General features: G+C 42.0%; 2 protein-coding genes across 3 annotated transcripts in view; both read right to left on the bottom strand.

Moving 5' to 3' along the window:
* TXK (TXK tyrosine kinase) overlaps window positions 1-3,393 on the bottom strand; it is a 63,812-nt gene extending 60,419 nt beyond the window's left edge. Inside the window, exon 1 of the mRNA XM_082728384.1 lies at window positions 3,168-3,393. Within this exon, the coding sequence (XP_082584510.1) occupies window positions 3,168-3,255 (88 nt within the window). The 5' untranslated portion in view covers window positions 3,256-3,393. The remainder of the gene's footprint in view (window positions 1-3,167) is intronic.
* Window positions 3,394-5,598: 2,205 nt separating this feature from the next.
* The window catches only part of TEC (tec protein tyrosine kinase), a 140,063-nt gene continuing 118,133 nt past the window's right edge, over window positions 5,599-27,528 (bottom strand). Inside the window, exons 9-18 of one of the 2 annotated variants that reach the window (XM_082728383.1) lie at window positions 26,845-26,899; window positions 24,071-24,150; window positions 22,759-22,892; window positions 17,260-17,334; window positions 16,391-16,562; window positions 16,052-16,268; window positions 11,477-11,541; window positions 7,746-7,864; window positions 7,505-7,662; window positions 5,599-6,285 (exon numbers count right to left, since the gene is read on the bottom strand). In XM_082728383.1, the coding sequence (XP_082584509.1) occupies window positions 6,202-6,285; window positions 7,505-7,662; window positions 7,746-7,864; window positions 11,477-11,541; window positions 16,052-16,268; window positions 16,391-16,562; window positions 17,260-17,334; window positions 22,759-22,892; window positions 24,071-24,150; window positions 26,845-26,899 (1,159 nt within the window). In that variant the 3' untranslated portion in view covers window positions 5,599-6,201. Of the gene's footprint in view, window positions 6,286-7,504; window positions 7,663-7,745; window positions 7,865-8,146; window positions 11,374-11,476; window positions 11,542-16,051; window positions 16,269-16,390; window positions 16,563-17,259; window positions 17,335-22,758; window positions 22,893-24,070; window positions 24,151-26,844; window positions 26,900-27,528 lie in introns of those variants that run through there. The other variant, XM_082728382.1, reaches the window with a different exon arrangement.

Below are 27,528 nucleotides of genomic sequence, written 5' to 3'. Positions count from 1 at the left end.
CTCCGAATTCGTGATGAGTTCACAAATATCACACTCAAGACATGGAGCCAGCTCGTGATACGAAGTGCTCAGCCACAGGAACTGCTGACGGGGTTGGCGCTTGTGCCGGAAGCGGAGTCCACTGACCCTCAGTGGCAGGAAGTGCACAGATGACACTGGCCAGTGGGCTTCGAGGAGGAACAGCGGGGGGGATCTCAGCATGCTGGGAGACATGGAAACTCACAGGCGTCGTCATCCCCGGTATCATTATTATGACAGACTTTAGGCAGTAACGGGGGGGTCAAAGTTGTTTAAAAACAAAAGACAGATCTGCTAGTGTTCATGGTAACTTGAGGAAATTCTCTATGTTTGGTCAAGGGGAACAACTCCAACAGGAGGCAAAATAATGGTAGAAGTGGCCATGTTTGATTTTGGTCCAACGGTTCTTCCTGCTTTGGCCGCCGAATTCATCATCTGTTGTTGGAAACAAATCGTTATTATGTCACCGTTTCTGTGGGTCGGGAGCCCAGGCATGGCTTAGGTGGGTGCTTAGAGTTAAAGGTGGAGAAATTCACGAAGCTCATGAGACTGGAGTCAAGTTGAGTCAATCCACTTCCACGTTTGCTTTCATGGCTGTCGGCAAGCCATGGTGCCAGCATCCATTCCTCATGACGGGGATCCTCCTCAGGCCACCTGAGAACACTCGCGGCCTGGCAGCCAATAACCCAAGACACAGCCCAGGAGCACGAAGTCAGAAGCTACCGTCCTTAGACAACCTCACCTCGGAGAAGACACTCTACCACTTTTATCACCTTCTACTCATGAGAAGTGAGTTACCAGGTACGATTCAGACCCGAGGAGAGGGATTGCATAAGGGGTGAACACTGGGAGGTGGACACCACTGGGGCCATCTTAGAGGTTGCTGTGCAGCTGCCCTCTTTATCTTCATATTAATAATAATAGTAAAGGGGCATCTGGGTGGCTCAGTGGGTTAAGCCTCCGCCTTCGGCTCAAGTCATGATCCCAGGGTCGGAAGGAGCCCTACGTCAGGCTCTCTGTTCAGCAGAGAAGCTGCTTCCTCCTCTCTCTCTCTCTCTCTCTCTCTCTGCCTGCTTCTCTGCCTACTTATGATTTCTGTCAAATGTCAAATACATTTTTAAAAAATCTTAAAAAATAGTAAAGACAAAAATATAACTTGGTAGGGTTGGTGTAGAAATCAAATACAAGGAATGAGAGGGGTTTTCAAACATAGGGGCCCTAGAAAGGCCATGTGATCAGGGGTGCATACCTGACCCCCAGATCTGTAGGGAGGGGAGTCTGGAAATGGACCATTTTTGTCAGTATCCCATCCATGCTTCAGGCGCACTAAGATGTAAGAATCATTCATATACATCATTTTCCCCCCTTCTACTTCATAAATTGGGAAGAAAAGAAAGGCAGAGAAATCAGGTGAAAATGAGGTAGGGGGGAAGGAAGAGGGGAGTTTCCCAAACTCCTCGTTCTCCCTGGGCTTTGTCCTCTAAATAACGCTACTGGGCTGCTCTGTCCTCAGGACCACAGTTAGTGGGTAGGAACCTTGACCATACCCAGTGATGTTTCACAAATTAAGTTTCACGGGAGCAGCGCTCTAATACCTCGCTCAGGCTCTCCCCACCACGCAGTCTGACCAATATCTCACCTTCTCCATGCTCTCCTCCGCTATAGCAGCCTATCAGGCGAGACTTCTATGACAGCTCTTAAAACAACAAACATACTTGGCAAATGACTCTGGCTTGGCAAACACATACAGACACTTTTTGATGAGCAGGAATACACCTGGAGGCATCTCTTGGTTTTCTTTCATCAATGGTAAACACTTAAGTGTTTTACCCAGAAGCAAATAGAGCCATGTCTTCAGGGGGGTTTACGGCAGAAATAAACAAGGGATAGTTACATGGAACAAATTACCAGAAGCTGGAAGAGATGGTGAATGTTCATCAAATCCATGCCCTTCAAGGCCAGCCAGAAGGACCCTCACAATAGCCCCGCTGAGAGGGAGTCTCTCATCTAATCCCTTTGGCAAACTAATCCTGTCTCAACCCTTGTCATTATTTATTTTATATATAACCAAATCTTTCCTGTTAAAATTTACAGCCTTTTCTCTGGTTCTAACCTCAGGAGAAATGAGGTACAGATGCTCACACAGCTTTTAATAAAAAGATGATTAAGTCGCTGCTCACCTTCGTTCTACCATCAGGGGGTGGTGGGAGACACAAAATGTTGCTTCTTAGCTCTTTCTGCTTGGCTCTGGTTAAATCTGTATTTCTGATAACGGGCAGCCCCATTTCATCTATGAGGGGGTCAAGACTGTAAGTTATATTCAGGTCAGTACAACTGGAATAGCCTGGTTTATTTTTTACAGATTCTACCATCAAGGGTTGGGTCCTGGGAGGTGATGTGGCTTGAGCAGGTGGCATTGACAGATTGCCACCAGTGTTTCCTTTTGCCACTGAAAAATCAGAAATGCCAAAAACTTTGTTAGCTCGTCTTTGGTGGCTTTAATCTGATATGACTGGGCTTTGCTAAAGCTGGGTCCTCTAGTCATCCAGAATTAAATTCAAAGACAGCATTTTCCTTCCTTGCGTTCTAACGATATTTTGTGTATAAGGCCCTCATAGAGCTGAATTAATAAGCATTTTCAAAATTGTACGTGGACCTTAACAGTGTTCCAGAGCAACTCCAAAATTAAGATCATGAAGGACGTGTCATTTTTAGCTAGTGTTTATGCTCTCTTGCTGGCAGGTGGACAGAGACAGGGTACCGTTTTACAGAGAAGGACCTGACACAAGAAGTGGCCAAAGGTTAATCACCGAGCAAATCCAGAAGCTGAAACTTGGGTCTCCCAGCCTTCAGCTAGGCACTCTTCCCATTCCGTATGGCCCTACAAACAAACACTTTTCAAACTGCATTTCCATGCACACACAGAATTAAGGACATTGTTTTGTTTCCCTTTGCCTTCTCCACGCTGAGCATTTGCCAACATTACATCACTACAATGGTGGTTTGAATAACACACAAGAGCCCATCACAACACCTGGGGAAACTCCCCTGAAAGTTGCACAAGCATCGTGCCATCCTCTGGCGATCAAGAGTTAAGTAACATGCCCAGAACCAGCCCTGGAGGGGAAGGACGAAGCCATCTTACTTACAGGTGGAAAGAATCATGGCTGTGACTCTGCAGGGAGCACACCAGACAGCCTTCAGTTCTTCAGCGACGCTCCAGTCACAAAAACACATCTTTTAACTGAAATCATAGCTCGCCCGAGGTGTTTCTCACGAGCAGAGTTAACCCCACCTATTTTCCTGTTCTAAAAACCTCAGAGAAGTGTGTGAATGACAACCCAATGGCCTATATAAGCAAGCTCAGTAATCTCCATCCAGATCTCTGAGGGCGGCTGCCCTTGGTTCCTCATTCCAAACTGTGTGGGTGACTCCAGCAAACGCCAGTTTCAAGAAGTCACAAAATTTTCATGCAAGAGACCTCAAAAATCATTTAATCAAACTGCCCTCTCTGGACAGAGAAGGAAACTGACCCACAGATAGGACAAGGGACACAGTTAGTGGTAGAAGCAGAATTTGATTTTAGGTATTGGAGTATAAAGTCTAGAATGTTCTGTCCTCCTACTCAGAACTGACACTTCAAGAACCATATTATGGAAACTTCATTTTTTTTTTTCCTGTGGGGATAGAAAGCCAATTCAATAATATACCTCAAAGGTGACTGAGCCCTGGCTGAGAAATACAAAAGCAACATAGATTTTTTTTTTAAATGTACTTAGGAGTTTCACGTCATCCCTTTGGAAAATATAATCGAAAATCAAAACTAAAGGGAACAATTCTAATGGGCACAGAGCATGTGCATGTTGCCCTTCCTACTTCCTGCTTTATAGATTAAGATCTCTTGAAGCGTTCTGGGTGGATTCTTCTATTTTTACTTCACTTTTTGCCTTCCTTGTGCTTTTGTACAAAACCTTCTGCTACGTTTGGGTGAAAAATGTAAAGATTCTTTTGAAGGAGATGTTCCCAAATGTTGCCAGGGAGCAACCGTCTTGTTCTTCACATCAGAAGTGCGCGCAACGATGATGAGTACAAGAATTGTACTTGGTCCTCACGTTTCTTCAGCACCCCGCAGCACTTGGAATACGGCTGTTCCAGGTGAAAAGGGAGGTATGGGACAGGACGGGGGTGTGGGAGGAGTCCAGGTGAAGGAGAAAGATCTAAACGACAGCACTCACTCTCAAGTATGACGAGTATGGCCAACTCCTTGAAGGAGCTACAGTTCGGTGAAAAGGGGGGGGGGTGCGTGTAAGATGGGGGTACGGTTAAACAGGAAGATGAGGAGGAAAGTGGCAAACAGACTGTGACGAGACTCAAGGTGGGTTTTTGTTTTGTTTTGTTCTTTTTCATTATAAGGAGGAGAAGGAAGGATAGAAGATAGCTTTCCGTGGATGGACAGACCAGAAGGAAAGAGATGGTTCTCCAGGGTCTTAGGGAGGCACCGCTCAGGGCAGCCAGTTGGACAGCTCTGTGTTCCCACGGCACCGGTGGCCCCGGGGACACCATGGCAGTGCCCAGAGCCGCTGAAACTCCTACAGTAAGGCCCTGTGTTGTATGTGTCTCAGCTTTCTACCCTCATAATATCAAAAACATAAAACTCCAAAAAGAAAAAAAGGTGTGCGGCAATACATGGCCTGTCCTATCGATAACAGAGACTGTTTCTTCTGGGCTCATGAGCTCAGCTCAGCTCAGCTGGAGTCTTGGTCAGAGATCGTGAGAACGGTCAGAAACGCACTCAAATAAACTTGAACATAGGGTCTACTGTGAGGCTCTTCCAGACAATCTCACGAATCCAGGAACCCAAGTCCACAACCAGATCTCCAGAACCCCATCTGGAGACAGCTCTACACACCAGGCTCTCCATTTGTCCTGGTCTCTGCCAGAATTTGCGCTTGCCCCTGGGTCTTGCTTGCAGTAGGGGCGGGCTCTGTCATGAATGTCACCTCAGCATTCTGCCCCAGAGCCCAGCACCCCCACTCACAGCATCTGTGTCTTGGGGCAGATTCTGAAGATGTAGAAAATCATTAATGGCTTCTAGTTCAATCTTTTTTATTATAAGTTATTTATTTGAGAGCAAGAGATAGAAAAGTATGAGTGGGGGGAGAAGCAGAGAAGGAGAGGTAGACCCCCTGCTGGGCAGGAAGCATAACGTGGGACTCGGTCCCAGCACCCTGGATTATGACCTGAGCCGAAAGTGAACGCTTATAATTGACTGAGGCTCCCAGGCGCCCTGCCCCAGTTCCATTTTTACCTAACACCAATTAGTGATGGATAACATGGGCAGGTTCACTCCACCCAAACATAGGCCTGGTTGGGGGTTGAAATTAGACAGGCACTCCCAAACATGCCTGCCCATGTGGCAGGAGGCATTAATGGTAGAAAGGTCCAGACTTTCTTTTCTTCAGTAAGGAATATTTGATCTCCAGGGGAAGAGAAACTGACAGCTGCAAGGCATAGTCCCTAGTCCTAAAAAGGTAAGTCCATACATTACCGAATTAAAATTTTTAAATAAAAGACAACACGTTTCTTATAAATATATACCTTCATATATTATATATATTTACAATATATACAGCATACAAATATTTTTTAATGTAATACTAATGGCAGTCTTGAAAAACAGATGTTTTCAAAACAGAAGAGGGGTACTTATCCAAGATGGGTTTCTGATTCATCCAGAACCCACATTCTAGACAATGCCTCAGGCCCAGATTTCTGTAGAAGCCAAAGGAAAGAGAAAGGTTGCAGGAAAAAGGCTCTAATTACCTTTCCCTTCCCAAATATCCTGACCTTCCACGGACATCAGCCAACATGGCCCCATATATACCCCTAAAATGGGAAAACCTTGGGATCTAGGCATCGTATCTAGCACGTGGTGGGCACTCAAATATTTGTGGGATGGAAAAAAGTGAGTGTTTTTAATCACCATCTCTCAGGCAACATTTCCATAACCTAAAAGATTCAGTCCCAGAGCTAGGACTGGTCTAGATGCAAATGCTTTAGGTTTTTCCACTTTGTAAGTAAAACTGTCTATATGTCCAAGTGCTAAATAAATTAGAAGTTAGCCACAAAGTGCCATTTCTTCCTCATGCTGTGGAATCTGGAAGCCATGGGTCAAAACACCACTCATCTTCCAGAAGTTTCTTCATACTCGACTAGTTCATCTATTGTACGCAGCAAATCTTCAAAGGAAGGCCTTCCCTCTGGTTTCTACAATTGAAAATCAAAGAGAAACTGTGGGTTCCAGAATCCAACCCCAAGATAATTTCTCACATTCAAACTCACATAACATAGCACACAAGTGCAAGGCACTCCTTGTTTTGGGACTTGAACACTTAGGTGTCTCCAAATGGGTCTACCCTCACCTACATGTACTGTTGGTGGACACACATTTCCATAACATTCCTTTTGTGTCTCCATTCAAGAATCTAACAGGGCTCTTTATTGCCTGCAAAATCAAGTCTTGCTAATTTGCGGTGCCCTCTATAACCTGCCCTCTCCTATCCTCTTGCTACTCTATCTCATTTTCCACAAAACCCTCACGTGGGCTCTCTGCTCCATCAGAACAATCTCTACCCTCCTGTATGCACACCACACTCATTATCACTGCCTTGCCTTTCTCACGCTGTCCTCTCCTACCCCCACCAACACTTCCTGCCCAGGCCTCTCCCACCCCAATCAGTGTTCCTTTGGAGACATTACAGTAAGAGACCAAGAGCATGGGCTCTGCTTCTCTGTAGCAAAATGGCCTTGGGCAAGTGCCAACTTCAAGAGCCCTGGTCTCCTCATCCACAAAGTGGTTATAGTAAAAATCTCTGCACCTCTAAAGGTTGTTTTGAGAAGTATATCTAAAGCACTTAGTACAGTGCCTATCACACAATAAAGCTAATATTATTATCTTTCAAAAATTATTATGGTGTCTCATCTTTTCTACAAGGTGCCATTTCAATACACCAGGAAGGAAAACTTCCAAAGACTGTGAGTCAAGAGATCTGGGGGAAGTTGAGGTTTGGTGAAAGAAACCCCCTCTGGTGAAAGCGTAATAATTCAACACTACAAGTAGTCCAGTGAGAGAAGAGCTGCTTCTCAGGACTCATTCCCCGCATCCCGGACTCAGGCAACCGTGACAGGACTTCCGCTTGGGAGAGGGACGGCAGCCTGAATTTATGATCCTAATTATTATCATTTTCCGCTTCTTCACCTTTTTCTTCCCATTATTTGGAACTGACTTGAGAGGGCTGGTGTTCTACCTAGTTTGAAATCGTGTAACACATGCACTAACTCCCTAGGCTGTCGAGACCATGCATGATTAATCCACCAAGCCCAGATCCCTAAGTGTTTTCAAGATTCAGAAGGAAAGCACAACTAGGGTCGGCCTGGTTAGTACTTGGATGGGAGAAGGAAAGCACAACATTTTTTTTTTCTTTACCTCCTGCCAACATCTCAGCATCACCTCATACACATGTTTGGATGCCAGCTTCGGCCTGTAGAGTCGGTGGCCCCGCGTAACCATGGTTACCACTTCGTAGTTGGTGTTTTTCTCGAAAGGCATTTTGCCTTCAGTGAATATTTCCCACATTAAAACACCTAGAAAAGGATAAAGGATCACCAAAGGATGCATCCACTTACGGTTCAGATTAGAGCTGGGGGAAAATGGACCGTGTTCTTACCAAATGACCAGACATCTGATTTGCTACTGAAGCGACTGTAGTTAAACACCTCAGGTGGACACCACTTCACTGGAAATTTTGCACCGGAAGAACTTGTGTATTGATCGTCCAGAACATACCTAAAGGAAGACACGCCACAGGTTTACACCTCTGGGTTATGATCTACATGTTCTTTACCTTCTTTCCCCACCTCTTAGAATCAAAAACACAGTTGACTGAAGTCCAACGAGCATCCGGTTGAAGCTAAATGTTTGCCTCCGTGGCCACGCCTGGTGATTTCCATCTTCCTCTCAGCTTGAGAGGGATACATGGTAACATTCGTAGCTGCACTTCCGTTTTCTGTGTGTTTTTCTTTTTTATGAGGCAATAGAGGCAGGACACAATAAAAGAGTTGGCTAAGGTTTTTGTTGGTTTTTTTTTTTTTGGTAAGCAATTCTGTTCTTTAAACAAAATGTAACCCAAAGGCCCCACACGTAAAACATCTAAAGCAGAGCTGCTCTAAAGGAAGTGGTGCAGAGTGTTTGGAGGCACATGTGCTCTCGGCCCCCACGAGTACACGGGGTACAAGTTAAACCCACAGCAAGTGAAAAAAGCAAATTGCACAATGACAGAGGTAAATGGAGGAGTATGGATTTATATACCATGACATCCCTCCCTCACGCGCGCACGCGCACACACACACTCAAAACGATACTCTGTAGTTTTTGCTATGCACACATACTTACGTCCTTCTGGAAGGACACACACAGCCTGAGAACTTTGACTACCTCTGGGGAGGACCCTGGATCCGGGAGGTAGAGATGGAGACTGTGGCCCTTTCTGTAATGTGCTCCATACGTATTTACAAGAGGAATGTGCTTACGTAGTATATGAACACATAAAGCTAATTTCTTTTTTTTTTTTTTTAAGATTTTATTTATTTATTTGACAGACAGAGATCACAAATAGGCAGAGAGGCAGGCAGAGAGAGAGAGGAGAAAGCAGGCTCCCCAAGGAGCAGAGAGCCCGATGTGGGCTCCAAGAGCCTAGAATCATGACCTGAGCCGAAGGCAGAGGCTTTAACCCACTGAGCCACCCAGGCGCCCAAAGCTAATTTCTAAAAGCTGTGAGAACGCAGCCATATAATCGCACCAACTTCCCCGATGCATGGGAACAAGCCACTGTGAGTGGGATCAACGTGCCTGTCCGTCAGGGGGTCTGAGTGTTCCAGAGGGGCTGAGGCAGAAGCACAGATTTTCTGAAAGCCAGATGTGTAAAAACCCAGCATGGGAAACGGGAGGACTGCCTGTCAGAGGAAAGTCTTCACAAAAAGCACATGAAGAGCACGGGGTAAGTTCTGCTCCGACAGGCAGCAGTCCTGCTCTCATGATAAGCTAAACCCAGCCTGTGTGACCTGGTGCTGAGGTGACCCGAGCTTGTCCCAGATTTCAAGCTTTCATACCCACTGTTTCTTCCCCCTGGGATATTTTATCCTCAGATCTCCACCTCGTTGGTTGCTTCGGGCTTTCCGGTCTCTATCCAAATATCCCCGTCTCCAAGATGTCTTCCAGAGCCCCGGACGTAGCGAGCATCACCCCGTCTGTGCCATCACTCAGAGTCCACCCACCTCCCCAGCCCCACATGACCTCTCGCTCAGGGGGGAGCACATTTTGTCTGTAAAGGACGAGATGATCAATAAGGACAAGATGATCTACTGTTCAGGCCATATACTCTGTCACCACTGTCCAAATCTGCCTTCATTGTGTGAAAGTGGCCATAGATAACACATTATGAGTGAGGCTGTGTCCCAGGATTTACAGACACAGACATTTGAACTTCCGATTTTTTTTTAAGATTTTATTTATTTATTTGACAGAGAGAAAGAGACACCGAGAAGGGAGATCAGGAGGGGGAGAAGTAGGCTCCCTGCTGAGCCGGGAGCCCGATGTGGGGCCCACTTGCGGGACTCTAGGGTCATGACCTGAGCCAAAGGCAGATGCTTAGCGACTGAGCCACCCAGGCACCCCAAATTTCAGATATTTTTCATGTGTCCTAAAATTCTTTTACTTTTTGCCAACCATTTAAAAATTGGAAAGCCAGGGGCACCTGGGTGGCTTTGTCAGTTAAGCGACACCCTTTGGCCCAGGTCATGATTCTAGGGTTATGGGATCAAGCTCCACTTTGGGCTCCCTGCTCAGAGGGGAGTCGGCTTCTCCCTCTCCTCCCTCCTTGAGCTTTCTCTTGCTATCTCGGTTGCCCTGTCTCTCTCTCTCTCTCTCAAAAAAATCAAATCTTAAAGAAAAAAAAAATTGGAAAACCATTGTTGGCTCACAAGCTGAACAAAAAAAGTGTTGTGGGCCTGAGGCTTTGGTACACTGACTGCCGCTCGGTCACATCACTTTGTTTCTCTCTTTGTGATGCTCTCAGGTCTTTCTCTCTCTCTTCCTGAATCTGAGCTGTGTACGGCGGGGGCTCATATGCCTTATTCCTGCTGTCATTCAACCTAACACCCTGGTACATAGTAGGCACCTCATTTTTTTTTTTTAAGATTTTATTTATTTATTTGACAGACAGAGATCACAAGTAGGCAGAAAGGCAGGCAGAGAGAGAGAGAAGGGGAAGCAGACTCCCCGCTGAGCAAACAGCCCGACTCAGGGCTCGATCCCAGGACCTGAGATCATGACCTGAGCCGAAAGCCGAAGCTTAACCGACTGAGCCACCCAGGCACCCCAGCACCTCATATTTTTAAGGATGGACATACGGATGAGTGATGGACGCAGAGGAGGGAAAGGACAAACAATACTTTTTAAAGGTCTTATCTAACACTCTATTGAAATTACAAAAATTAAGAGAATAAAACCACAACAGACTGGGTATTCTAAGAACTTTACCCCTAAACGTATTTCTGTGAAAACAAAAGACTCCAGAAATCTAACCCAGGCCAGGGAGAAATGCAAGTAGAATCTTTAACAGGCTATACTCCCACCTAGTGGACAGTATAACTAACATCACGATGTATACTCTGTTTTTTAATGAATTTATTTATTTCAGAACCGCTAACAAGATTTCCTTTATACTTCATCACTGAAGATTACTCCCATGCTTATTGATTCTTTTTTTTTCTAAGATTTTTAAGATTTTATTTATTTATTTGACAGAGAGAGACACAGCAAGAGAGTGAACACAAGAGTGGGAGTGGGAGAGGGAGAAGCAGGCTTCCTGCTGAGCAGAGACCCCATGCGGGGCTTGATCCCAGGATCCTGAGGTCACGACCTGAGCTGAAGGTAGATGCTTAATGACTGAGCCACCCAGGCACCCCCCCCACCCCCATGTTTATTGATTCTACAAGCTGATGTGACTATCATCTGATGCCTCATAATAAAACATAAAGCAGTCATAATTTCCCAACAATTTGTCACCTGGGAAAAAGCTCACAATAACAGTAAAACAGATCGGTTCAGCAAGGAAACTTTTCCAAATATAATCTAATTTATTTTACTGCCTTCCATCAAAAACACACTAAAAAGCAGAAAAATCAATTAGCCTTCCTATGAAAATGATGGATACTACAAATATTTTGCTAATATCACAAAAGATGTGGTTTAAAAACAGCTCTTCAATAAGCTTCAGAAAAAGAAGTTGACACAAACTGCAAAAAAAAACCAAAAAAAATCAGGCTTTCTGAACCTTCAGAGGTACATATTAATTAAACCTGAAATTTATAGAAAATATTTACATAGACTCAGCCTTACCTGGCCATTCCAAAATCTGATACTTTTACAATTCCGGCCTCATTAACTAGGCAATTTCTGGCAGCCTGGAAAACAACATTTCAATGGTGTATTAGTTACAAAGTTTTATAAAGTAGAAAAATATAAATTCTGTTTACGTTAAATTTAATATAACCCAGTCAACATTTACAGAAGGTGGGAACGTCTTTTTATAAATTCAGTTTATTCCTGTGAAAATGTCTCCAACATATATTTGAAAAAATGAGTAGAAAGAGAGGTCAGAAAGTCATATGTGCAATTAAGGCACGATTATATAACTTTGCCAACTGTCATCCCTAAACGAAGACTAAGAAGGTCAAACTACTTTCTTCCCCTCCCAATTTTATTCTTATTAAACTGTCAGATTTTCTTATTGATAATGACAACATCTCTCGAAGTCCTTAATCCAGGTTCTCATTAGGTGAATTTAATAACACACAATAATCAAAGTGATAGGTAACCGATGTTTCACCCAACAGCTTTGCTCAGTAATTGGTCATCCCAATCTCAGCCAAAAAACAAAACAAAGCAGAACAAAACAGCCATGTGTAACATAGTTCACCTTGTCTTTTATGTTTCCAGTATATTGTAATATGTCATATGGAATTGGTGAAATATAATTCTGAATTATTTAAATTATATTTTCTTGCCTATTCTTTAAGAGCACAAAATTCAAGAAAACAATTTGGGAAAAAGACATAGTATTTCTCAGGAGGAAAACATGGTAATATTTTTAATGCCACAACGTATGGGCTAAGATGCATTTTTTTCCTGACATTTCTAGCATTCTATTCTCTGCATGAGGCAATTCCACTTATGAGATTATTCCTGCTGAATGCATTTTAAGAGTCTCTTCTTTTTTTTTTTTTTTTAAGATTTTATTTATTTATCTGACAGAGAGAAATCACAAGTAGATGGAGAGGCAGGCAGAGAGAGAGGGAAGCAGGCTCCCCGCTGAGCAGAGAGCCTGATGCGGGACTAGATCCCAGGACCCTGAGATCATGACCTGAGCCGAAGGCAGCGGCTTAACCCACTGAGCCACCCAGGCATCCAAGAGTCTCTTCTGAAGTTCCCTGATTTGCCCCCATCTTGCTATAGGGATACCTCATTATTACTTCACGTCATGGTCAACAGCATTCTTTGCCCAAACGATAGGAGCATCAGAATCTTTCCTTCAGGGGTGACACAAACCTACCACGGTAATGTCAATATCATAAGCCTAAAATTATCAGAATTGCTTTCACCCAGATATGGTCTGTGTGGACAGATGTAGTCTGCCACACTCATGTAGGCATTCGATTTTCATCAGTTTTGAAAGTTCAGAAAAAGAGGAAGATGCTTAGTTCACAACTTTCAAAATGACAGACGTGTTCTTTACCATCACTGAGCATAATAACAATAATGAATGTTATCTATATCACATGTACCATACAGAGTCCTTTGCCCCAGTCACGTAATGCAATCTTTAAAACAGTCTTGCAAAGGAAAAGCCTGGCGCCAGATGGTTTCACTGGTGAATTTTTGGATATGACACCAAAAGCACAAGCAACAAAACCAAAAATAGATAATTGGTCTACATGAGAATAAAAACCTTTGCACAGCAAAGGAAACAATCAACAAAATATAAAGGGAAACTACAGAATAGGAAAAATGATTTGTAAAACCACACATCTGATAAAGAGCTAATATATAAAATGCATAAAGAACTCTCACAACTCAATACCAAAAAAGCAAATAATCCAATTTTTAAAAGAAGCAAAGAACCTGAATATACAATTAAAAAAAAAACAACAACAACCCACAAATGGCCAACAGGTCCATGAAAAGGTGTTCAACATCATTTTCATTAGGTAAATGCAAATCAAAACCACAATGAGATGTCACCTCACACCTGTCAGGATGGCTATTACCAAAAACACAAGAGAGGACAAAAGTTGTCAAGAAAGAAAAAGTGGAGAAAGGGGAACCCTTGTATACTATTTGTGGGATGCAAATTGCTACAGCCATTATGGAAAACAGGCCAGAGTTTACTCAAAAAATTAAAAGTAAAATTGCCATATGATCCAGCAATTCCACTTCCAACTATATCGAAAAAGAAATGGGGGCGCCTGCATGGCTCAGTGGGTTAAGCCACTGCCTTCGGCTCAGGTCATGATCTTGGGCTCCTGGGATCAGGTCCCGAATCAGGCTCTCTGCTCAGCAGGGAGCCTGCTTCCTCTTCTCTCACTGCCTGCCTCTCTGCCTACTTGTGATCTCTGTCAAATAAATAAATAAGATATTTTAAAAAATAAAAGAAAAAAGAAAAAGAAATGAAATCAGTACCTCAAAGAGATGTCTGAACTCCCATATTCATAGGAACATTACCAACAATAGCCAAGCTACAAAATAATTAATTGTCCATCAACGATGAGCGCATAAAGATGATGTCGTCTATCTATACAGTGCCATATTATTCAGCCATAAAAAAAATCTTGTCCTTGTGACAACACTGATGAACCTGGAAGGCATTATGCTAAACGAAAGAGGCCCGATGGAAAGACAAATACTCTACGATATCCTTTGTATATGGAATCTTTACAAAATTTTTTTTAAAGATTTTATTTATTTATTTGACAGACAGAGATCACAAGTAGGCAGAGAAGGAGGCAGAGAGAGAGGAGGAAGCAAGCTCCCCACTGAGCAGAGAGCCCGATGCAGGGCTTGATCCCAGGACCCTGAGATCGAGCCAGATGCAGGGCTGGATCCCAGGACCCTGAGATCATGACCTGCACTGAAGGCAGAGGCTTTAACTCACTGAGCCACCCAGGTGCCCTGTATATGGAATCTTTAAAAAAAAAAAAGTAGAACTCAGTATGTTCTGAAGATCTGAAGGATAGCATGATAACTATAATTAATAATACTTCTTTGCTTCCTTATAGTTTACTAAGGGAGCACACCTTAAGCATTCTCCCTGCATGTGAGGTATGGATATAATTAACTTGACTTTGATAATCATTTCATACTGTATACATATCTCAAGTCATGATGTTCTTTACTTTCAATACATGCAATTTTGTCAATTATGGCTCAGTAAAGATGGGGGGTGGGGAACAGTCTTGTGAGTAAACCAATATTATAACCAACCCACAATTTATAGATGTAGAAAAAGAACCCAAGAGAGATTAGATAACTACCCTAAAACACAACTGAAAGTCAATCAGCTCTTTATTATGCCCCAAGTCTGAAGATCGCAGCACACAGTAGCTATAGTGTGGACTCTAGGGCCAAATGCCCTGGGTTCAAATCCTGACTCCACGGTAGACTTGACTACTGGTCAGTAATTTTATCCTATTATATATATATCTCAGTTTCCTCATCTGTAAAGTGAGAATAATAACTATACCTACTTCTTAGGGTTATTATAATGACTCTATGAGTTGATATATGTTAAATTCCTATAAAAGCAATACCTGCTTAAAGTGATTATTTGATTTTTTTTAATGCTTTGCTGCTATTCCAGAAGACATGAATCCATGCTTTATGACAAGAAAGTTAAAATTAAAACATGTTAAAAAGTCCCAGGTAGAGAATCACAAGCTTTTTGGTGAAAGAATCATCTTCAAGGTTTAACAGAAAATGACAGTTCTGTCTTCAGGCTGAAAATAGACATATTTGAGAAAAACAAGCAGAGAAGAAAAAGAAAAGAAAAAAATGGGGGAGACAGGGAGACAGAGTAGGGGAGGGGAAAAATTAAGAAGTGTCTCCATCACAATATTTTAGAATCAATAATAGACTCCCTTTTCTAGTATTTTCAGCCGTTAATGTGGGCCTCCATGGTTTCCCAGTGACTTCAGAAATCAGGAAAATAAACCAAGAATTTCTGTTCTAACTTCTGCTTACATCACGTGAGGTGGAAAAGAGTGTAGGATTTAGTGAAAGGAGGAGTCAACCCTTAACTTCCCCATTTATCACCTGACCAGTCAGTCATTTCCCTTCTCTAAAGCTAATTTTCTTCTCTATCAGACAACAATGGTCAGAAAGACTGTTGTGGGGGCGCCTGGGTGGTTCAGTGGGTTAAAGCCTCTGCCTTCCGCTCGGGTTGTGATCCCAGGGTCCTGGAATCGAGCCCCGCGTTAGGCTCTCTGCTCAGCAGGGAGCCTGCTTCTCCTCCTCTCTCTCTCTCTCTGCCTGCCTCTCTGCCTACTTGTGATCTCTGTCAAATAAATAAAAAATCTTAAAAAAAATTAAAAAAAAAAAAGAAAGAAAGACTGTTGTGACTAGCTCTCACATGAGATTCTTATGGAGATCAAATAGTTAACATATAGTAAGCTGCTTAGAAACAATGACCTAGGTAGTTATGTATTATTAATGCAATTGCCTATGTAATTATGCATTACATGTATCAGATGTGATCAAGAGTTTTCTGTTCAATTACGAGGCAAGTTAAATTTACCAAGTTTAAAGATAACGGTGAAACACCGTTGAGAACAGAGATATTAATTCATCATCGTTCATTTGCTGCCCCAATGTTACAAAGGAATTCGGCCAGTGAATGGGAATGCGGGCGGTCGAGATTACCAGATCTCTGTGGATGAAGCTGTTTCTCTCCAGGTAGTCCATGCCTTCACACACATCTTGACACATGCTCAGCAGCACATCTCGACTAAAATGACCTTGTCTCTGTCGGAGGAAATTCAGAAGACAGCCCCTCTCCATGAACTCGGTAACAATGTAAATCGGTTTCTGTTGGGTGCATACACCATACAGCTGTACTAGCTTCGGGTGTGTCAGCTTCCTGGGGGGAGAAGTCATGCATACACATAGTTACCATAGGAAAAGAAGCCTGCGGGGCTATTGGCTGGTGGGAGGCTACTTTTTAATGCAAAAAGAGGAACCAGAAAGAACAGGGTAACTTACATCATCACTTTAGCTTCTTCTATAAAGTCTTCCTCGCACATGGCACCTTCCCTAATGGCTTTGATTGCCACCTTGTACTGAGCCCTCCACTTGCCCAGCCTCACCACTCCAAATAGTCCGCTCCCCAGTTCCCTCATAAAGGTCAGCTCTGAGGGATTGATCTCCCATTTTTCTGTGAGACAGAGGGGGGAAGCGGTAACATTTAATAAGGAGAACACAGCATCAATCAGTGGGAAACAGAGAAGCAACAACTAGGGTCAATGTCAAAGTCACAGGATAATATGGTTAAACATAGAACAGACTTGCCACCTACACCCAAACTGCAAACGGTGACTTTCCATCCCCTGGGGAGGACATACTCCCTCCCTACTAAGCCATCAGAATATAACCAAAGTGAACAAGAGAAGGCAAGAAGATGCTAAATAATGGGCTAATAATAATAGAGCTTAAAGATACTCAGAAAAAAACAAAATCCTAATACTTTCTCCTTTAATCTTCTGTTTAAAAGGCTTTGGCTAGAAGCAACCAAGACAGTCAGGTTGGAGGTCTTCTTTATTTCCTCCATCCTTACTTTACTGTAAGTAACCAATCAAGCTGCTGAGAGCCAGAAAAGGATTTGATTTATTGTAGAAATAACATGGTAATGTTTATTTTTCACTAAGAGAAAGTTTTCTGCCAAATTATAAATAAGGATGAAAGCAGAAAATCTAGGGTTTCCATAGCTACAAGTACAATCATCTAAAAACCCATACTATACAATGATAAAAACAGTTCTACTGTGTGGAATTCTAAACATCTCAATTGGTCTTGCGGTAACGGATGTTTTTTTCTAAGGGAAATTAGTCAGGGCAACTACAAAAATGCGTTACCATAGCTGAAGCCTGCAGTGGTTGGAGCATTTTTCCCCTTCGTACTGACTGGGTACCGCAGTCTTGTGACAAGTCCTGCAAGTTAGAGAAAGCATTGGAATTGAACTTATTCTTTCTTTTTTTTTTTTTTTTTAATTAAACTCATTCTTTTCTTAAGATTTTTTTTTTTTTTTAATTTATTTGACAGACAGAGATCACAAGTGGGCAGAGAGGCAGGCAGAGCGGGGGTGGGGGGCAGGCTCCCCGCCGAAGCAGAGAGCCCGATGCGGGGCTCGATGCGGGGCTCAATCTGAGAACCCTGGGATCATGACCTGAGCCAAAGGCAGAGGCTAAATCCACTGAGCCACCCAGAATCCCCGAAATTGAACTCATTCTTAATCATTCTGCATGTAAAAGCTCTAAACTTAGACACTCATGTATAAAGGGCATTCATTCGTCCACTTAGCGCTCATCCTGTGTGTACACACAAAACTCTGCTCTATGCTAACAAAATATAAAAAGAAAGGAAAGCAGGCAGGAAGAAGATGATCCTGTTCTTTGAATTAACAATTTCATATTTTTATGAGACATAAAAAACTTTTTTACATATATATGTTTTTATTCACTCAACAAACACTGTCTTTTCAATACCGCAGTGTTTACCAAGCACTCAGCTAGCTAGCGTAGTCTCAAACATTTTTTAAAATGTTAAAAGGTGGGGTGCCTGATGGCTCAGTTGGTTGAGTGTCTGCCTTTGGCTATGTCATGATCCTGCTGTCCTGGGATCGAGCACCACACTGGGATCCCTGCTCAGTAGGGAATCTGCTTCTCTCTCTCTCTCCCTCTGCCTCCTCCAAATAAATAAATACAATCTTTAAAAGGCAAAATATAAGTAAAATGTTGAAAAGTTTCTAACAGCTATTATCAATTATTATTTCATGTTCTTTTCAAATATGATCTGAACTATGAAAGGGAATTATGGTAATCTATTAAAATTAAAGTGATTCACCTTGAATAACTCAATACTAGTAATCTTAGCATAAATATGGGGCTCCAAACTATCAACAGCGGGACCCAATAGCTAAAGCAACGCTGAAAAAGAAAAGCAAAGCTGGAGGCATCATGATGCCAGACTTCAAGCTCTATTACGAAGCTGTAATCATTGAGACAGCATGGTACTGGCACAAAAACAGACACACAGATCAATGGAACAGAATAGAAAACCCAAAAGTGTACCCTCAACTATATGGCCAACTTATCTTCGACAAAGCAGGAAGGAATGTCCAAAGGAAAAAAGTTTCTTCAACAAGTGGTGTTGAGAAAACAGGACAACAACCTACAGAGGAATGAAACTGGACCACTCTTTATACTATACACACAAATAAATTCAAAGTGGATGAAAGACCTAAACATGAGATGGGAAACCATCAAAATCCCAGAGGAAGCACAGGGAGCAAACAACCTCCTTGACCTCAGCCATAGCAACTTCTTACTAGACAAAAATCCAGAGGCAAGGCAAAGAAAAGTAAAAAAGAACTATTGGGACCTCATCAACATAAAAATCTTTTTTTTTTTTTTTTGAAGATTTTTGTTTATTTATTTGACAGAGAGAGAGAGAGAACAAGTAGGCATAGCCACAGGCAGAGGAAGAGGGAGAAGTAAGCTCTTCGATGAGCAAAGAGACTAATGCAGGGCTAGATGCCAGGACCCTGGGATCATGCCCTGATCCAAAAACAGATGCTTAACTGACTGAGCCATCCAGGTGCCCAAGATAAAATCTTCTGGACAGCAAAGGAAACAATCAACAAAACGAAAAGGTACAGAATGGGAGAAGATATTTGCAAATGTTATATCAGATAAAAGGCTAGTATCCAACATCTATAAAGAACTTATCCAACTCAACACCCAAAAAACAAATTAATCCAGTTAATTTAATGTTAATCTAGTTAGTTTAATGTTAAGAAATGGCAGAAGCCATAAATAGACATTTTTCCAAAGAAGTCATCCAGATGGCAACAGACACATGAAAAAATACTCAACATCACTCAGCATCAGGGAAATACAAATCAAAACCATAATGAGATACCACCTCACACCAGTCCGAACTTAGCACCAGTCTAAAATTAACAACACAGGAAACAACAGGTGCTGGTGAGGATTCGGAGAAAGGAACGCCCTCATACACTGTTGGTGGGAATGCAAACTGGTGCAGCCACTCTGGAAAACAGTATGTGGGTCCTCAGAGGGTTCTGCCTTATAATCTAGCCATTGTACTAGTAGATATTTACACAAAGGATTCAAAAATACTGATTCAGAGCGGTTCGTGAACCCCAATGTTTATAGCAGCATTATCAACAGTAGCCAAACTCGGGAAAGATCCCAAATGCCCTTCAACAGATGAATGGATAAAGAAGATGTGGTATATAAACAATGAAATATTACTCAGTCATCAAAAAGAATGAAATCTTGCCATTTGCAACAATGTGGATGGAGCTAGAGTATTGTGCTAAGCAAAGTAAGTCAGAGAAAGACAACTACCATATGATTTCACTCATCTGTAGAATTTAAGAAACAAAACAGATGAACATATGGGAGGGAGGAAAAAAGAGGGAGGGAAACAAACCATAAGAGACTCTTGGGGCACCTGAGGGGCTCAGTTGGTTGAGTATCTCCCTTCAACTAGGGTCATAATCCTGGAGTCCCAGGATCTAGCCCCGCATCAGACCCCCTGCCAGTGGGGAGTCTGCTTCTTCCTCTCCCTCTGCTCCTCTCCCACTCCATGCACTCTCTCTCTCTCTCTCTCAGATAAACATACAAAATCTTAAAAAAAAAAAAAAAAAGAGAGAGATTCTTCACTTTCTTCACTATAGAGAACAAACTGAGGGTTGATGGAGGGAGGTGGGGGATGGGCTACATGGGTGATGGGTATTAAGGAGGGCAGTTAGGATGAATGCTGGGTGTTGTATGTAAGTGATGAACCACTTAATTCTACTCCTGAAACCAATTATTGTGCCATATGTTAACTAACTAGAATTAAATAAAAATTTGGGGAAAAAATGGAATAAAATGCCAACAACTGGGAATACTAACCACTTTGGAAATCGGTGAAGTAGGTTAGACACTTTAATGTAAGTTGCTTACAGCACTAAATACGAAGGAAGGCAGATGTCTCTCCCGTGAGCCCCCACAACACTCCTTGTTTCTTCCGTTACAGCATACCTCACGGTAACTCTAAATGGTTACATACTTCTCTGTCTCCCCCACCAGACGGTAAGAGCTGAGAGAGCCAGGATCAAAAACTCTCTAGTCCACCATAGTTTCTCTAGAGCCAGACACAGTTCCTGCCATGTAATAGGCACCCAAAATGTGTCTGCTCAATGAGTGAATTTAGATAATGGTGAAGAATAAAAATTATACAAGAACACACAAACACAGGAAAGAAAGAAAGAAAGAAAGAAAGAAAGAAAGAAAGAAAGAAAGAAAGAAAGAAAGAAATCAAGAAAGAAAGAAATCAAGAAAGAAAGTAAGAAAGAAATCAAGAAAGAAAGGAAGGCAATGTGAATACTAAAATATAACAGAGTAAGAGATAAGAAAAAGATCTTTGGGGTATAAATTGATATGAAAGTGGCTCCTCACATGTTAAACATAAAGTTAACATAGAACCCAGAAAATTCACTCCCAGGGAAGTCACCCAGAGAAGTGAAGAAGATATTTTCATGTAAAAACTTATAGACAAATTTTCACAGCGGCATTATTCTTAACAGCCAAAATGTGGAAACAAGCCAGATGTCCACCAACTGATGAATGATGATGAAATGGATTAAAAAAAAAACAAACCACACAGTTGATTATTTGTCAAGAAAAAGAATGGAGCACTTATACAGGCTACAACATGGACAAATGTCAGAAACATTATGTTAAGTCACACAAGCCAGTCACAACAGACCACATACTGTATGATTCCATTTATCCTGAATGTCTAGAATAGGTACATCTGTAGAGACAGCAAATAGATTACTGGTTGCCAGGGGCTGGATTGATGAAAGGGGGCCGGGTGGTGACCAGTGATGCATTCAAGATTTCTTATGGGGATGATAAAAATGTTCTTAGACAGAGAGGAGAAGGGAGTTGAGGGAAATTGGAAGGGGAGGTGAACCATGAGAGACTGTGGACTCTGAAAAACAATCTGAGGGTTTTGAAGGGGTGGGGGGTGGAAGGTTGGGGGAACCAGGTGGTGGGTATTATGGATGGCACGTATTGCATGGAGCACTGGGTGTGGTGCATAAACAATGAATTCTATTACGCTGAAAAGAAATTAATAAAAATAAATAAATAAGTTTAAAAAATGTTCTTAGATTACGGTAATACTTGGCACCACTCTAAGTATACTAATGACCACTGAATTGTACACTTTAAATGGGTGATCTTTATGATATTTAAATTACACCCTAATAACAGTTTCTATCATTATCTGAGAGCATGGGCATGAATGTGGTTTCTGTTTTTTGGCGTTTGGTTTGTTCCCACTCCGATAGTAAGTATAGCAGAGATTCAGGAAGATGGAAAACTTGCCCAGGACATGATCAGTCTTTGGAAGCCAATAGTTACAGCCCTAAACCCTGGGCTTGTCTCACAGCTTCCATGACAACTCTGACATAGACACATCTAGGGTTTTAGCTTCATACAGTTAAAGAAAGGAAACTATTCAATGAAACCTCGAAAGATGGTAAGGCAGATTTTACTTACGACCACTGTGATTGGTACAGGGACCACTGCAATCGGATTTTAGAATTCAAGAGAGATTGGGCTCAACTCCAAATATAGCGTGGACCAATGGGGATTGACAGCCACGGAGTAGTGTTGGGGTCAGTGAATGGAAAATGACTAAGAAAATGTTGGGGAGGCCTTAGGGCTAATAATACATTATATGTTAGTAAGAAAATTTAAAAATTTAACAAAAAATAAAAATAAATAAAATTTTAAAAAGTAAAATAAAATAAAGAAATGCTGGGGAGTGGGGGCTTCTGGGATACATCAATCTAACAGGAAGTTGCTGAAGACAAGCCAACCTGAGGAGACCTCACCTGGTGGAAAATAAGGAATCTGATCAGATATTGAATGTGAGCAGATATCAGATGTCAAGGTGGGAATTCTGCTTAAGCTGCTTAGCAGAGTTCTTACTAAAACTGGATTTTACAAGAAAGTGCATAAATGGGTCTAGGAGATGGTTCCAGAGCCCAACTAAAGCTTGGTCAAGCAAAGAGTCTTTGTCGGTACCAAGGGTATAAATCCCAGAAATGTGAACATTTACCGTATACAAGAGTATCTCATGTCCTACAATCAAGACAGCTTTTTACAAGGCTTAACATGATTTCCACTTTTCTTTGTATGTTTCAACTCCTTAATAGGCAATAATTTTAGACTAATCACATTCTGCAATTAACTATAAACTGAAACTGCCCAAGGAAGAACCCATCACAATGTCCCTCTATTTGAAAAATGTTTGAACAGTTCCCTTACCTGCTGCGTTGTGCTTGTGATATTCAATGATCTCAGGAATGGAACCAAACGCATGTTTTTCTGCCAGATAATACTTCTTGGGGGAAGTTGTTGTTTCCTTTATATGATAATGCCTGAAACCTGACGAGCCCTCGCTGAAACAAAAATCCAAATGTGTTAGTGCCAAGTCAGAATCACGTAACTTCATTCTTAAGATGTTTTCCACCAGCAACAACAGGTCCCTACATAGACCCACTTCTAGTCTCTGCACAACCTTTATTTTTCCCCATGTTCTTCCCAGCTTTGCCTTTCACATTAACAGGTGGAAGTTTTTAAAGGGGTCACTGATGACATACTTGGCCGTTGCAAGAGATTATGAAAGAGAAGATTAACCAATTCCATTTGCCAACAGTGAAAAGTCTTAAAATAGTTCCTGTCTGGCTAAGGTTCTTTGTCCCTGCTATTGATGTAAACCTGCAGACGTCTGGAGCTTCCAGAAGTGAATAAGCTAACTTATAAAAAATGTGCAAATTCTGTTTTAGATATCTTTTTATAATAACACAGATCTCCTCAAGTCATCTCTTGCTAAAGATCCTTTCAAGGGAACTCCCTCTGCTCTTTAAGTCAAGCTCCTTGACATTGACGTGAGCTGACCTCTACTTTTATCTCTTAGGGTTCTCCTTCCTCCCTCACCCCACCCCTCCCCTTCCGGCTATAAGACGCTTTTGTCAGTTCCTAGAACTTATCATATCCTCACTCAATTCTGGGCCTGGGGAGTTTGCTAAGTCAGAAACACTCTTTCCTCTCCTTCCAACTTCTGCCCTCATGATGTATCAGGTCTAGCTAGATGTCCCAGAATGTATTTGTGATGAACTGGGGGTATCTTTGGGCTGTGTACCATCCCCCACACACATACACACGTTCTCTCTGAGCACAGGACCTACTCACATACTACCATAACTGCCTCTTTGCTTGTCTGAATCCCCCACAAAGCTATCGGAGGGCAGGGTCTGTACCTATTTTGTTCACTGTGAAATCCTTAGTGTTTAGCTCGGGGCACAGGAATTATTTCTTGAATGTTGCCAAAGTTTCTATAGACATTTGCAACATAAACACACACACACACACACACACACACACATAGAAAACCTTAAGAAAAATTACCAAGTATAGGAAGTATGAATACAAAAACTAGGACAGACTTTAGAAATCAAGTTTAGATCTTGTTTAGTGCTGAAACGCAGCATATTTTTTGAAAATTAGGAATCCATGCAAACTATATAGGCACTTCATATAAAAACTCTTAAGGAGAGATGATTGATGGAGAACTTACCCTCCAAACTTTGTATAAAGGGAGACCGTGTACATGCCTGGTTGACTGGAATCCCTTACCATAAAACCACCTTCTTTATCCTAAAATCAAAGTTAGGAAAAATTTTTCAATCCAGTAACAAGTATCATGCCATAGAGAAAATTCAAGAAAATAATCTTACAATTTCATGATTATCTTTTGCCTAGAAAACCTGCTTTGGAGAAGCACAGCTCACTAACAGGCTACACCTACATGACTTTCCCCATCACATCTATGCTTTGAGAGGAGTTCAAGAAAGGACTCTCACAATTCCCCACTATCACAAACCTTCACACACACCAGCATGAGATATTTGAGCAAGATATTGCTCAGGGCCTTTCAGAACCAATAGACAAGATTTTGCAATTCCTTTCGGTTCTGGACATGTGGGGAAACAGTTCCTGAAAAATGTATTTCTTAATAACTGGATTTCATTTCATACATTTTTTATATTTGCTATAAGCTTTGAATCCTGACTCAATATCATCTTCTATCCACATAGCATTTTTCCTGTAAATATCTCCGTGCTCTTTATAAGAACATTAAAAACAAAAAAAAATCCTTAATCCCCCTGGAAACTGCTGTGAAATATCACTGTTCATGAAAGGAGAGACAGAAGCCCAAGTAAGCACAGCCCGAGAAAACCAAAAAGATGAAACACAGAATGACTAAAAGATAAGTTCTCATCAGGTTTTAAGCCAAACAGCAAGAAACAGCAGCTAGAAATCTCCAGTTTCCCTCCACCAGTAACCCCACCATCAGTCTCCAGGTCTGAAATTGCTTTAAGATGACAGTGTGTTGAGCAGTTGAAGAACAAGACAGATTTTATTAGGAAAACAATGAATTAAATAAAGTCCCACAAAGAAATCTGATAAAAACAATTAGGTACAAGCAATGATCCTAATAGCTCACCAATCTGTAAAAAGTGTAACAGCTACCCTATATTTATTGAGAGCTTACTTTATTTTAATATGTTCTGATATGTGGCTTTACTGAATCCTCAAAACAGTCCTATGAGACAGGTACTTCCCCTAGCCCTGCTTTTCTTCACAGGCAGGGAAAAGGGGCACAAAGAGGATGGAAAACTTGCCCTAGATCACACAGCTAGTAAGGAGCAGAGCCAAAATTTGGACCCTAGGCTTTCGAGATACTGACTCCCCTACAGCTGCCTCTCATTGTGGGGCCACCAGAGAAGCCTATAAGGACCATGTGGGGGAGCATGTGTGGTAACACAGCATTTGAGTCAAGCAGTGACATGCTTTTGCTCTCAACATAAACTACAGAAATCAGTGTCCACCATAACCTTGGCTGGTGGTAATGAACAGGAGGTAAAATGAGAAAGCATGGGTTTTAAAAATGGAGAACTGGGGCACCTGGGTGGTTCAGTGGGTTAAGCCTCTGCCTTTGACTCGGGTCACCATCCCAGGGTCCTGGGATCCAGCCCCGCTTCCGGCTCTCTGCTCAGCGGGGAGCCTGCTTCCCCCTCTCTTTCTCTGCCTGCCTCTCTGCCTACTTGTGATCTCTGTCTGCCAAATAAATAAATAAAATATTTTTTTTTTTAAATGAAGAACTATTACCAAGTAGGATAACTAGATCATAAACATAGAGAATTGTATGGGCCATCCTCTAATCCAACCCCCTAATCTTGCAGATTAGAGACTAGATAAGAGACTAGAAAAGCTGCAACTACATTCAGGTCTCCTTCCTCAGACCATTGAAGCGGCTTCTGTACTACATCTTATCCTTTCACTTATTTTTCTCAAGTGTAAGAATTTAAGCACATACTATTTATTATTATTTGACACTTTTATCTCTAAAGGCAAATAAATAGTTATTAAAACTTCCATTTATAAAAGATACCATGTAATATAAATTATTTTTAATATGTAACTTCAAACAAAAGGGAAAAACACATTTTTTAAAATTTTGTTTTTAAATTTTACAGACAGAGATCACAAGTAGGCAGAGAGGCAGGCAGAGAGAGGGGGGGAGGGGAAACAGGCTCCCTGCTGAGCAGAGAGCCCGATGCTGGGCTCGATCCCAGGACCCTGGGATCATGACCTGAGCCAAAGGCCCAGGCTTAACCCACTGAGCCACCCAGGCGCCCCGGGAAAAACACATTTAAGGACTAAAAACAAGGTGGCAAATAATAAGCTGGTGAGAAAGGAAAGGAAAGAAAGTGTTACCCATGCATTAGCTGTTACCTACAGCTAGGTAGGTAGCTAGATAGGTAGGGGGTTTGTTTCTCCCTCAAAAAAGATACGTTGGAGTACCAAACCCCAGTACTTCAGAATGTGACCTTACTTGGAGAGTTACAGAGGGAATCGAGTTGAAATGAGATCAGTAGGCTGGGCCCTAATCTAGTGATGGAATCCTTACAAGAAAGGGAAATCTGGACACAGAGACAATGGTGTGTGGAGAGAAAACAAGGCAGGACGCCTCGGACAGATCCCTCCCTCACAGCCCTCCAAAGGAGCCAACCGTGCCGGCATCCTGACTTCAGACGCCCACCTAACTCCAGAACCATGTGACCATACATCTCTCCTGCTTAAGCCACTCAGTTTGTGGTAGATTGTTTTGGTGACCCCAGGAAACTAAGAGTGTATGGATTCTTAGTCTTATATGATTAAAAAGAACCACTTGCATCACAGTATTTTTTGAGGCTTTAGAACCAGGTATGTGAAATCACCCCTCAGAGACCTGTTACAATTAATTTGCACTGCAACCAAACTCACAAAACAAGCACAAACCCTTACCTCACTTCTGAGGAGCTGCTCTGCTTTGCTTCTGTTTGTGTTTCTGCAGTACCACCTGGGCAGAAAAAGAAGTCCCTTTAAAGCCATGGCTTTTTAAAATTATTTTTTATTTTTTTTAGGATTAACAAGGTAATACTGCTCATCAATAATAAATAAAATTAACATGAATAAGACATTACTCATAATGTCATTAATATAGGTGACCACCAGTAACATTTGGATATACTTTCAGACTTTTTCCACCCACATTTTTATTATGATATGCACATATGCCATCATTCATATATTTTTTAATTTATTTATTTGACACAGAGAGAGAGAGAGAGATCACAAGTAGGCAGAGAGCCCAATGTGGGGCTTGATCCCAGGACCCTGGGGTCATGACCCGAGCTGAAAGCAGAGGCTTAACTCACTGAGCCACCCAAATACCCCCATATTTTTTTTTTAAGATTTTATTTTTTTATTTGATAGACAGAAATCACAAGTAGGCAGAGAGGCAGGCAGAGAGTAAGGAAGCAGGCTCCCTGATAAGCAGAGAGCCTGACTGGGGACTCGATCCCAGGACCCTGGGATCTCGACCTGAGCCAAAGGCAGAGGCTTTAACCCACCAAGCCACCCAGGGGCCCCTCATATTTTTTTAATTAAAGTGGCATCAAACTCCACCTGCTAGATCATAACCAGAAT

This window comes from Mustela nivalis (assembly GCF_964662115.1).
Source record: "Mustela nivalis genome assembly, chromosome: 4".
In the NCBI taxonomy this organism is placed as follows: Eukaryota; Metazoa; Chordata; class Mammalia; order Carnivora; family Mustelidae; genus Mustela; species Mustela nivalis.
Note: the sequence above shows the minus strand (reverse complement) of the source record. Positions and strands in the feature narration are given on the sequence as shown.